This window comes from Petromyzon marinus, chromosome 43, assembly GCF_048934315.1.
Source record: "Petromyzon marinus isolate PM22_M1 ecotype Great Lakes invasive population chromosome 43, UKy_Petmar_22M1.pri1.0, whole genome shotgun sequence".
In the NCBI taxonomy this organism is placed as follows: Eukaryota; Metazoa; Chordata; class Hyperoartia; order Petromyzontiformes; family Petromyzontidae; genus Petromyzon; species Petromyzon marinus.
In genome coordinates, this window is record NC_133709.1 from 2915690 (window position 1) to 2928662 (window position 12973).

The following is a 12973-nucleotide window of genomic DNA, read 5'->3' on the forward strand; positions in this document are numbered from 1 at the left end:
GGGGAGGGTGCACGGAGGGGAGGGTGCACGGAGGGGAGGGTGCACGGAGGGGAGGGTGCACGGAGGGGAGGGTGCACGGAGGGGAGGGTGGGGGCCTTTAACGCAACAGCCGCAGTTGGAATTTCGCGATTGGAAAATTTTCCGCTTTGAGCCGCGCGGGGCGCCGTCGCCGGCTCCCGCGGGCGCCACGTGTAGGCGAGGCCAGGGCGCGTCGCTGTGAAGGCCGCAGTCGTTGCCGCCGTTAATTATTATCTCTGGTTGTTTCCCAAACATTTCTTCCACTTTAAAAGTTTTATCTTTTCACATTTGACTCCAAATTTGTAACTTCCCACCCCCCCCCACCACCACCGATAAAAGATGAATGAAGAACTGGAGAGCGATGTGAGTACAGCGCGGGACGTTGCTACCTCGGCGAAGGCCTCGACTCTAGGCCTAGCCCAGTCGAGCTGCGCTTTGGTGTGGCTCAACAACCACAACCTCGATTTAAAGCTTTCGTGACTGCAAGGATTCATCTTCTTTGGTTCTTTCGGTAAAGTCACGTAGAATGAGAATAAAGGAATAAATTAATAAAATAACGCAATAAAATTCTCACGACGTTTCGGCCACAACACAAGTGGCCTTCAGGTGAAAGGAACAGATCTGTCGGGACGACAGAGCTTCATTGTTCGTCCCGACAGGTCTGTTCCTTTCACCTGAAGAAGGCCACTTGTGTTGTGGCCGAAACGTCGTGAGAATTTAATTGTGTTATTTTATTTTATTCTCATTCTCCGTGACTTTACCGAAAGAAGACACGACCTCGATGTTAAACTGTCGTTGCGTCTAACATCAGCCGTTCGAAGAAGACGAGTACGTCGAGCTGACGCTAGGAGCGGCAACAGAAGAAGCAGTGTTACCGGCGAATGTGGTTTTGCTGCTGTTGCGAGGCGATTTTAAATGGTGCTGTATTTTAAACGTGCATTGGCGTCTCTTGTCCATTGCGTAAATCGCGTATACCCCAGCAGCTCGTGTCCGGGATCAATTGATCCCCGATTCTGAGCCCAGTTCTGCAACCGACTCAAAACGTACTTGTTGTTTCAGAGAGCCTACTTTCAATGTGTGATCATCAATGCGCGTACGTGATAACAAATGTTCTTACGTAGACGTGAATGTGTTGGCGGTGTCTTTTGGAGTTTGATGAGCGTGTGTAGTAGTAATCGTAGTCGGTGACCGAGCGGTCTTTGTCTCTGGTTAAAGTGAGGGTTCGTGTCTGGATGAGTTTGGGTCGGTGCTTGAGGCAGGGTTTGACACGGGATTGAGCCAGGGTTTTGGTTCATGAGCGTGTCCATGGTTTAGGCGTGGAGTTTGGGGTCAGGATATAGGGGGTTCTTTTTTCCCCCCCATCGGGTTGAAGGTGTGGTAATACGGTTTGATCTTCTTTGGTTCTTTCGGTAAAGTCACGTAGAATGAGAATAAAATAATAAATTGATAAAATAAAATAACACTAATATTCTCACGACGTTTCGGCCACAACACAAGCGGCCTTCATCAGGTGAAGGGGGCGAGACTGTCTGGTAGGACAGCGCTGGAGTGAGAGCCACGTTCAGATCACGGCTTTTAAGATGAAGGCCGCTTGTGTTGTGGCCGAAACGTCGTGAGAATATTATTGTGTTATTTTATTTTATCAATTTATTATTTTATTCTCATTCTACGTGACTTTACCGAAAGAACCAAAGAAGATGAATCATTGCAGTCACGAAAGCTTTAAATCGAAATACGGTTTGAGTTCGTGGTTGCGATCAGGGTTATGATTGTGTCAGGCATAATGTGCGTGGGTTCGTGTTGGAATCGTGGGTTTTCAGTCAGAATTGGGATTTGTATCAGGGGGTTAGGGTTTGTGTTATTAGTCAGTTTTTTTTTTGTGTTGAGGTTGAGTCAGGGTTGGTATCAATGTCGGTTACATTGGCGATCATATACCATCTGTTGCTGATGTTTTCACGTCATAGATTCGGCGTTTGAGAGGCCCACATTTGCGACCGGTGTTTCCACTTGAACCATTGGCAGTGCACACGACTTCATGTCGGCTGGGACTGTGTGTGTGTGTGCGGGCGCCCGTGGCATGGTCGTGAGCTTTCGGAGATTGAACTCTTGACCCCTTTAGCTTCTCCGTGACTTTACCGAAATAACCAAGAATATGAATCCCTGCAGTCACGAAAGCTCTAAATCAAAATTTTAATCAAAATTTATAAGTTATCGTCGTGTCAGCAGTGTGGGGAAACCACAGTGAATGTTGATGACCGGCTCATCTGTGGGCGTCTTTTATGGTGCTTGAAGGGTTTTTAAAAAATATATTATCTTGGACGTTCTCAGTTGCTTAAAACATTCTTCCATCAACGTTATTGTTGTGCTTAGAAATCTCATGTTCACGTGCTATAAGATGTATACCTCATTTGTATGTTCACTTACCTGTGTGTGCATGTGTTTGTAGGTTGATCCTTATGGCTACTTCCCAGACCAGGAAGGGCACACGGGTAAGTTTGGGCCCTTAAGTATACTTAGTACACAAAATGTGACCCTTTAACTCTTGCTGGACACGAATAGATACTTCCTTAATTTTGATGGCACTACGTTAGTTAGTATTTGGACTTGTATCCTCATGTGTTCATGCATTTTCTACATGTACTCCTGAATTAGTCCCACACACAACACTCTTTAAAATAAAAATGGCCAGGCAATGTAGATCACTCCTGCATATAATATTGAGACTGAGCCTTTCCTCGATATAAATGGCATATCACTGATTGTAACAATATTAAAGCTCAGGATAATCCTTACCCTTAGTGCGCAGAGCTCATTGTTCTACATGTTTTCGCAAAGCAATCTTAATGATTAAGGTGTTGAATTATTTTGAATCTTGATACACTGACATACAGTTCATGTATAAAATTTCATCCAAGACATCTGGCCAGCATGGATGAGTAAACCCCAGGATACCTTCTAGAGGGGCTGTCGAGCCTTCCTCTCATCGAAGCCCTTGCACCAAGCAATGGCATGGCTGGACTGTTACCTGTCCTATATAAAATAATCTTGTTATAACTCTGATGGCCTTTGACTATCAATGTATACATTCATTCACGCGGCCTAATAACTCGCCGTTTGCGCCACGTGCCGGATGCGATCAACGCCGCTAATCCTCTCCGCCGCGACTCGGACCGCCAGGTGACCCGAGGCAGGACGGCGCGTTCGAGCGACAGAGCTCGGGTGGAGGCATGGCCTACATCGTCCCCGACGTCATCAAGGACTTTGTGCAGTACTTCCAGCGCACCGTGCACGAGCTCATGGAGCTGAAGGCCTTCCAGATCACCTCCAACGGCGGGCCCAACGACAGCATTGAGCAGAAGCGCTTCGACATCCAGAACATCTATGAGAACAAGTGAGCGCCGCGGCCTCCCCCTCTCTCTCGCACGTTCACCACGGCAGCGTTAACCACCAGGGTGGGACTAAACACCAATAGCGGTTGGTGCTATGGCCGTTAAGTTAATGGTTTGCAAGGATTTGCATTGCGCCCGGTTGGTAACGCTGCTGGATGACGTCTCATTACGCGATGTGCTCGAATGAAGATGTTGGTAAGATAGTTTAACACGTAGGCTTTCGCGACCAATATGATCCATAAGAGGTTTTTTTGGGTTAGATCGTGTAAATATATAAATGTGTAGTTAAAACCCGCCACCACCTGACACAGCCAACTAGTAAGGATTTGTCACGTAAACAGAACATGTCAATTCAATACTAGTACAGCACACCGGTGTGTTGGAGAGCCACACGTTGTGTTTACGTGACAACCCCTTACAAGTTAAATCTTGACGCGTACTAGTTGGCTGTGTCGGGTGGTGGTGGGTTTTAACGACATATATTTACGCGATCTAACCCAAAAAACCTCTTATGGGATGGTAAGATAGTGTGACAAATAACAAGAACATTTTTTTACTGTCCTTTATAAAAATTAGACTGACAAAACTTTACTATTTTGTCCTCATTAACAGACTGCCTTAACGCTCAAATGAGTTAACAAGCCTCTACTTGCATGGCCTATGGATCTTATCTAGGATTTTATAGGGGAAAAGGGATGGCGTTTGAGTGTTGGGGAGCGGAAGGGATGACAAGGAAGGGTGATGAAGGGGGAGGGGAGAGGTTAGGAAGGGGGAGGATGGTTAAGGTTTTAAGGATGCGGACAGGAAGTAGTTGAAGGATACACTCTGAAGGGAATATATTGTTTCTAAACTACAGCCCTGAATAAAACAAATTGCATTGCACGAGTGACTGGCACCCACCAATTGGATAGAGGGCAGAAGTCATAGATTGTGCATAGAAGTAATAGGTTATTCATAATAACATATCAGGAGCGCTTTCTCGATTATAAACATTACTTTAAGAGCAGCGACCGTAAGACAGACTGACTCACAGATGGACACGTAAAATGTGCTGTTTATTGTATGTGCTATGAAGAAGGGTTAGTGTCAAAAACCTTGCAAAATATTATCTTTCTTTTAAGGCCACTATTATCGAATGTGGTGAGTTTTTATTATTATTTAGGTCTTTAGGACAGTGCCCCTCTTCCTAACAACGACCGCATTGGAATAGATGCAGTGTTCTAACGTGTGGCTAATCACTGCTTGTACTGCAGCAGATTAGTGACTTGCTGGTTCTGTTTCACAGCTGGAATAAGTTGACGGAGCGATTTTTCCGGAACTCGACGTGGCCGGAGTCGGATGTCATCGCGCCGTACGTGCAGAACGGTGAGGCCACAGCCACACTCCCCAAATGCTTTTTTTTAGGCCGGGAAGTGATAATGAAGTGGGCCACCATCGGAGGGGCCAACCACGTCACCCGCGCGGGGTTTATTCTAACGCATCTGAAAATACATTTTAGGGTTTATTGCCGACGCTAACTGGCTGCTGTTTGTTTAAAAAAAAATCCCTCTCTACAGATCCCGTGTTCTTGATTCTTTACAAAGAGCTCTACTACAGGCACATCTACGCCAAGGTGCAGGTAAGGTTTTTGAACAATTGCCATCCCTCTCGTGGAAATTTGTGACGCGCACTGCGGCATTTCACTGCGGGAATCATTCCTGCCAAGCTGCCGCTGCATAAACTATTAGATGATGTGTGAACATGATTTGCCTGTGACCTCTTGTGTTTTTTATGCCTTTATGGACTATGTTTCGTCACATATACAGATAGTCCCCGAGTTACGATGGTCCGACTTACGATATTTCGGTCTTACGATGTCGATAGCGATACGACAAAATTGTAAAATATTTTAAATTTCACGCGGCAGGCAAACGCAGCAGCGTACGAGGTACGATACTGTACGTTGGGACGCTGCTGGGATGTACGCATCTCCCGCCTTTCTATTAAATTGCAGTTCATATAGGTAGGCTAAGAATTTACCTTGTTTTTTGCTTTACATTTTACTGTGCAATACAGTATTGTAATTAATAAATACATACGGTGTATATCTTCTTTGGTTCTTTCGGTAAAGTCACGTAGAATGAGAATAAAATAATAAATTGATAAAATAAAATAACACAATAATATTCTCACGACGTTTCGGCCACAACACAAGCGGCCTTCATCAGGTGAAGGGACGAGACTGTCTGGTAGGACAGCGCTGGAGTGAAAGAGCCACGTTCAGATCACGAAGTTGAGGGCGCTTTGTTCCTCTCACACAGCTTAAAGGCCGTGATCTGAACGTGGCTCTTTCACTCCAGCGCTGTCCTACCAGACAGTCTCGTCCCTTCACCTGATGAAGGCCGCTTGTGTTGTGGCCGAAACGTCGTGAGAATATTATTGTGTTATTTTATTTTATCAATTTATTATTTTATTCTCATTCTACGTGACTTTACCGAAAGAACCAAAGAAGATGAATCATTGCAGTCACGAAAGCTTTAAATCGAAAAATACGGTGTATAGTTTATACAGTACGGTACTGTAAATTGCTCTGTTTTGCTAAATTATCACCATTCTTTAAGACTCCTGGGAAGGCTAGGCCATCTTTGACTTGCGATATTTTTGACTTACGATGGGGTCGTCGTAACGCATCTCCATCGTAAGTAGAGGACTTTCTGTAGATACTTCATTATTTTACTCGGTGCAATATCGTGATTGTCATTATTCCTGTAACTTGAAATTTGATGTGTTCTCAGGGAAACTTTGTTACCATTTGCGTTTGTATGTCTTATTTGTAACATGTTCTTTAATCATAATGCTCACTTTAGTTCAATATTTAAAAGATCATTTTGTAATATACTTAACATGATGTGGTTTGCCATTTTTTCTTATGTATTTTTATATCTATTGTTCTTGCGACCTGTTAAGTACGTTGTTATGTTTGGCGGAGAAACCGATGTTTTCGTTGAAACCCGATTCAAGAGCTTCTTAGCTCACGGTGTAATTCAAAATAAACTAAACAAACGAAATTTGAGCAGACCACCTCGGCAACTTAATGGCATCACCATGTGTGCGTTCATCTTGAGGATCCTAAGCCAGCTGTTGGATCTACTTGGCATGGAGCCATTAAAGATAAACAGGACCGCATGATAAATTAACTCGATTCAAGTTTTTAAGAGCTATTTTGCAGCGGATAAAGCTAAGCTGTACGTACACCTAAAGGGTTACCATTGTGGAGTCCACATGATTCTGTAAGATGTGACTTTTGAGCTGCCCTTTGAGCCATTATTAACGTGCAGTGTGTGCACCTTTAGGGAGGTCCCACTCTGGAACAGCGATTTGAGTCCTACTACAACTACTGCAACCTCTTCAACTACATTCTGAGTAAGTTTCTGTGCAAAAACAGTGGTATATGCACTGTAGCATGCATGGAAATAACGGAGCAATCTTGGCTTCCCCAAATACATTAGCTGATGGTATAATGTGGATGCAATTGCTGGTGATAGGCAAATGTCTGTGTGTATATGCAGAAAGGGTGAACCTTACAAGAGAGCTGGACAACACAGTTCAGTGGAGCCATCCCTCTTAAGATGCATTTAATAAGGAAAGGCAAATGCTACTTAAAGCCTTAATATAGTCTTGGGGCAAGTGCTGTTAACAAGCCTCTGTTCAGGCCTGCATGGCGCATGATGGAATCGTGTGACCAGCACAATGCCCAAACAGCCTTCGTCTCCACAGTGCTTTTGTTTACATACTGCACCTGGTACTTATTTAAGGCCGAGTCGATCTAGGGGAGGCCCAGAACTGGTTCAGATATTGCTCGCCAATCATGTTAACCGTTTCCGTGAATCGAACTCGCCGGTATCGTAGCACACAGCACCGGGTGACCACACTCGCCGCAAATGAGCGGCACAAGGAACTTGCAGCACCCTCATCGTTGCTGCCTTCTCTCTCGTTCGCACAGACGCTGAAGGTCCAGTTCCCTTGGAGCTGCCCAACCAGTGGCTGTGGGACATAATTGATGAGTTCATTTACCAGGTACCACTGCTCATTTGTGTTTTCGGTACGAGTTTAAAATGAGGGGAGGTGTCTATTGGACGCTTATTCTGAATGTTTGGTGATGGCAGACGATCTATTTTATGAATTATAAAAGACACCCTAAATGTTTTTTTCTTTAAAATATCGGAACCAAAAGTGTGCCCTACAATCGAGAGAAAACCGAATACAGAGCGCGACAGCGTTCGACCGGTCGTCATGATTGCGTGGAAACTAACGGTGGCGGTTTTTTTCTTTCCTCTCCGCGCGCACAGTTCCAGTCGTTCAGCCAGTACCGCTGCAAGATGGCCAAGAAGTCGGAGGAAGAGATCGAGTTCCTGCGCACCAACCCGAAGATCTGGAACGTCCACAGCGTGCTTAACGTGCTGCACTCCCTGGTGGACAAGTCCAACATCAACCGGCAGCTGGAGGTTTACACCAGCGGAGGTGAGCGGCACGCGAGCTCGAACCGCCATCGCCGCCGCCGATTCGTTTTGAACTTTTGCCGGCGATACGCGATGCTGTGAAGCGAGGAGGACCGGTGGTGGCACAGTGGCAACGTGCGGCTCCGGAGCTGCGTGTGGCTCTTTTAAGGACTGCTTCGTGACGTTACTTATTCACGACTTTCTTGTATTCACGTGCGTTGCGGCTCTTAATATATCGAGGTCATTTTTTTATCGAATTAGAAAAACCATTTCCAATTCTTGTTATTTTGGTCACCGACCCCTGGGCTAGCTGCTCTGCGCTATGACCACGGCGATCTTAGTTTGATTCCTAGCCGTGGGTGACACCAGTGGTGAGTGATATCTGAACCAGTTTTTGGTACCACTCTTTACCGACCTACATCCATCACCGTGCTAATCGGAGGTGTGGGTAAAGGACAACAAACTAAACACAACAAGCAGTTCTAAAGAAACGAGTTTGCAATCTAGCTCCAGTGGCTTCCTAATATCGGATGGAATAGCGTTCCAGACGGCCGCAGAAGCGCATCTGAAAGCGCGTGATGTGGTGACCGCCTTTGTTCGATGGTTAGCCAAAAGCCGCTGCTGCGAGGATGACCGTAGTTTGCATGATGATTGTTTATGCTCCATGATGAGATCGGCAAGGAGATGATGGTCTCGGCCCGTTCACAAACGGTTGCAGAAAAACACACATCCTCGCTCATTTGCTCTTCGACTTAAACCCGGACCGCGCTTGCTCGCGTTCGTGTGCGTTGGGACACAGGCGACCCAGAGAGCGTGGCTGGTGATTACGGCCGCCATTCCCTCTACAAGATGCTGGGCTACTTCAGTCTGGTGGGGCTGCTGCGTCTGCACTCCCTGCTGGGCGATTACTACCAGGCCATCAAGGTCCTGGAGAACATCGAGCTGAACAAGAAGGTGAGGACGGATCAACAACAAAGAACTCGGTTCACCACGGGTCATCCGTTCACGCTCTTTAACGGTCCAAATTTGCTTCGTTTGATAAATTCTTCGCGAAATACTTAATTCACGGTATGACTTGGATAGAGAGAAAAATTATCGATTCTTAGCCAAGTGATTCTATGCACATACCATGAACATTGGTTGATTTTAATTGGTGCATTGTTACAGGTCTACTTTGAACAGAACACGGCAATAGAGGATAGCGTTTTTAGCATTGACTTTAGATTAACCTTGATGTACAATCGGTTAACATGCGGCTACTCAGAAGAAAAGCCATTTCTCAGTGTATTCTGAAGCAGCATTGCATGGTGATGAAAGGAACGATATATTGCGCCTTTTCCACCCTGCCAATAGATTTATGTATTTATTACACAATGGCAAGTACACCGTGCACCAACAAATGCCAGCATTGCGTAGAATAATATCAGAGGGGGAACAATTAATGCTTATCCTACTACATCTCACCTCCACGTGTACAACACGATGAGTGAAAGAAAAAGCAAAGACTTCCCTGAATAGACTCCTTGGGGCTGGTGCTGGGAATGAGTGCTTGAGGCCGGCCTGGTGCACACGAGGTAGTGGTGTGGCCAGCACAATCCCCGGACGAGCAGCTACACTACTTTCCACACATAGTGCTCTCAACCCAAGCCGAGGGTTTGGTCCGTCGGTTTGCTTTAACTGAGCTGCCAGCGAAGGGGGGGGAGGGGGGGGAGGGGGGGGATGTCCGATCCAGCCAAGATGATGGGGTCGACCCGTCGGGTCAAACTTGACGGCGAGTCGATTTGTGCCTCGCCAAGCTGACTGGGGTCGGTCCTTGGGTGTCCGTGTGTCTCCGTACAGAGCATGTACTCGCGGGTGCCCGAGTGCCAGATCACCACCTACTACTACGTGGGCTTCGCCTACCTCATGATGCGGCGCTACCAGGACGCCATCCGCATCTTCGCCAACATCCTGCTCTACATCCAGCGAACCAAGGGCCTCTTCCAGCGCTCCAGCTACAAATACGAGATGGTAATCTCACGGTGCCCAAAATGATTGCAAATCGCCCCCAACACGTGCTGCCCCCCACCCCCCCCCCCCGGGTCTCTCGTTGGTTCTCGAAAGCTAAAGCAGGTTCTAGCCCAGACGGTGCTTGGATGGGCAAGTGAGGTGCATGAAACGCACGGCGTTGTAGGCTGCTGCCGGGGGAAATGCAGCAGAATAGTGCTGTTCTGTAATTCTATGCTACGTCTGCTCCTCCGCTTTCACCAACGGGCACGGAGTAGTGCAGTGATTTATGGTCAAATAACTCTTCGCGGGCCTGCAAGGCGTGGTGGTGCCCTCATCCAGCAGTCGATTGACAAAAGCGCCGAATGTATGCACAGTTGGAACAGTTGCGTAATCCCTTCGTCTTCATTGCCATCGTTATCTGTACTTGGATCGCCAGAAGTTGAGCAACTGAGTGGGCAGTGTTGTATCTCGCTCTCGGTCCCAGGACCAGCTGCGAGTGGATTTCGATTGTACATCCCGATTACTGCGCACTCTTGCTACTCTCTCGAGCAATAATGGCCATGGAATATTTTTTTGGTTTAATTCCTAAAACAACTTTTTTTGCCAGTACCTTTAATGATTTCCTCTCGGCAAGTTATATTATGGGGCTGAGATTAGATTGAAAGCAGTGAATCCTTCTTGGCAACAAACAAAAAAACCCCATTGGGAGCGTGCAAATTGTGGCTGTTGACACGTGCGTGCGCGCGCGTGTGCGTGTTACAGGTGAACAAGCAGAACGAGCAGGTGTTTAATCTGCTGGCCATAACCCTGAGCCTGTACCCCATGCGCATCGACGAGAGCATCCACACACAGCTGCGGGAGAAGCTCGGAGACAAGATGCTGCGGATGCAGAAAGGGTACGGCGTGTCCACTCCCAGCTAAAGAACGCCCCCCCCCCCTACCTGTATCCTGCACAGGGGCACCATTGTGGCAAGCTGTTGACTCCCTTGCCTGTTATACAGGTGCGTGGGTTCGATCCCGACCCCTGACGCTTGTTTATTTGGGAGTTTGCATGTTCCTCCCCGTGGTCGCGTGGATTTTTCTCTCTCCACAACTAGAAACAACATGCGTGTAGTGTTTCGCTGCTATACATTTGCACATTATATGCCACTTAGTTGAGCTAACATTTGTGGCCAGGTCGCCTCTGAAAAATAGCGGTGTAGGTCAAGCGGGCCTTACCCGGTAAAATAAAAAAGAAGTTTTTTAATAGAGATGGACGTTGATCATCCAGACGTGGATTGCGAGCGGCTGACGTCGATGCGCCTTTTGGTCATGCAGAGAGCAGCAGCTGTTTGAGGAGCTGTTCAGCTTCGCGTGCCCCAAGTTCCTTTCGCCCGTGGTGCCCAACTACGACCTGGTGACGGGCACCTACCACAAGGAGCCCTACATGCAGCAGCTCAAGGTGTTCATGGACGAGGTGCAGCAGCAGAGCATGATCTCCAACATGCGCAGGTGACGCTCTCCGCGGCTTGGTCTCGTCGGCCGAGGTCGGTGGTTCTTAACCTTTGTTTGCAGCCTTGCACTAATTTGGTTCTCAATTGTAAAAAAAAAAAAAATGTACAGTAAAGCCTCGGATTGCGAGTGACTTGGTCTGCGAGTGTTTTGCGAGACGAGCAAAAATGTTAAATAAATATTAATTTGATGAACGAGCGAGGGTCTTGCAATACAAGTAGTACGTATACGCTTTGTCTGCCGAGCGTCACGTGATGACAACTGATATACGAGTGCTTTGGATTACAAACACGTTTCCGGAACAAATTATGCTCGCAATCCAAGGTTTTACTGTATAATGTTAATACGTAGGTTTGATGAAACAATGCAGATGCAAACTACATTTGCAAAGTCAAGGTGAACTGATAATCGCGATAATTGTCATATAGAGAATAAAAAAATAGTTTTATGACTCTTGGTAACCCACCATGATGTTCTGGACGATGTTATATTGGGAGCCAGGCAGCGTGTGTGCGCGAAGACAGTAACATTGCGCGTGTGTGTGTCCGTCCCCCCCCCCACTCCTCGCAGCTACCTGAAGCTCTACACCACCATGCCGGTGCAGAAGCTGGCCGGCTTCCTGGACATGTCGGAGGAGGCGTTCAGGATCCAGCTGCTCGTCTTCAAGCACAAGATGAAAAACCTGGTGTGGACCAGCGGCATCTCGGCCCTGGAGGGAGAGTTCCAGTCGTCCTCCGAGGTGGACTTCTACATCGACCAGGTGATTGCGTGAGGGCGTGATGTGCTTTGTTTACTTCCAACTCCAACCCAAATATTTCTTTTTATTGATTTGTATCCTGTCAACACCAGGTTAAAATGGGTTAACATTGGTTTGCTAAGCAGGATCGGGGAGCCCATACTGGGAATTACATGTCCCCAGCATGGGGAATGTGAACTAAAACGAAGTTAAGGTTATTGCATGGAATTCTCCCTCCGGGAATTGAGTTTGGTGTGCTACGTGCGGTATAATGTACGCGCTTGTGATGATTTTGTGCCCGTATCGTGGCCGCTTGGGCGTGTGTGAATGTGACGTCAGCTTATGCATTTTATGTTCCGTCAACTTGTGTTTTATAACCAGGACATGATCCACATCGCAGACACCAAGGTGGCTCGCCGCTACGGCGACTTCTTCATTCGGCAGATACACAAGTTTGAGGAGGTAAAAGCGACCTTTTTCGCGAGTCGACACAAAACCTCGTGCGAAACCCCCCCCCCCCCCCGCGGTTGTTGTGAACGCGATGTAAACGTTTGGGTCGTTTTGTTCTTCTCGCCCGCTCAGCTCAAGAAAGGGCTGAAAAAACTGGGGACCGAGAAACCGGCTCGGGTTTAAGCTGCCCCGCGCGCTCCACTTTCGCATCACCTTCCTCGGGAAAACGACGTGCGAAGATGCCGAATGTAACATTCCCTTGGCAATTTGCGTTTCTGATGGACATGTGCCCAAACAATTAATTCGGAACCACCTTTTGCAGAATTGCTTGCATCGATCTTTTGTAAATTTACCCCATTGTCCATTGGAATAAAAAAAAAGGTGATAATTGAAATGGCAGTTCAGTTTTCTTTCCTTGTGGG

At 47.1% G+C, this 12973-nt stretch overlaps 1 protein-coding gene across 1 annotated transcript; it reads left to right on the top strand.

The window, feature by feature from the left end:
• Positions 1–103: 103 nt before the first annotated feature.
• On the top strand, positions 104–12945 carry EIF3L (eukaryotic translation initiation factor 3 subunit L). The gene is made up of 15 exons (XM_032969969.2): positions 104–381; positions 2465–2507; positions 3196–3409; positions 4693–4772; positions 4964–5025; positions 6740–6809; positions 7390–7463; positions 7736–7907; positions 8685–8839; positions 9725–9895; positions 10637–10770; positions 11192–11365; positions 11936–12125; positions 12483–12563; positions 12684–12945. Exons 1-15 carry the CDS (start codon positions 358–360, stop codon positions 12732–12734), a joined length of 1695 nt encoding a protein of 564 aa, XP_032825860.1. The 5' UTR covers positions 104–357; the 3' UTR covers positions 12735–12945.
• The last annotated feature ends 28 nt before the right edge of the window (positions 12946–12973 follow it).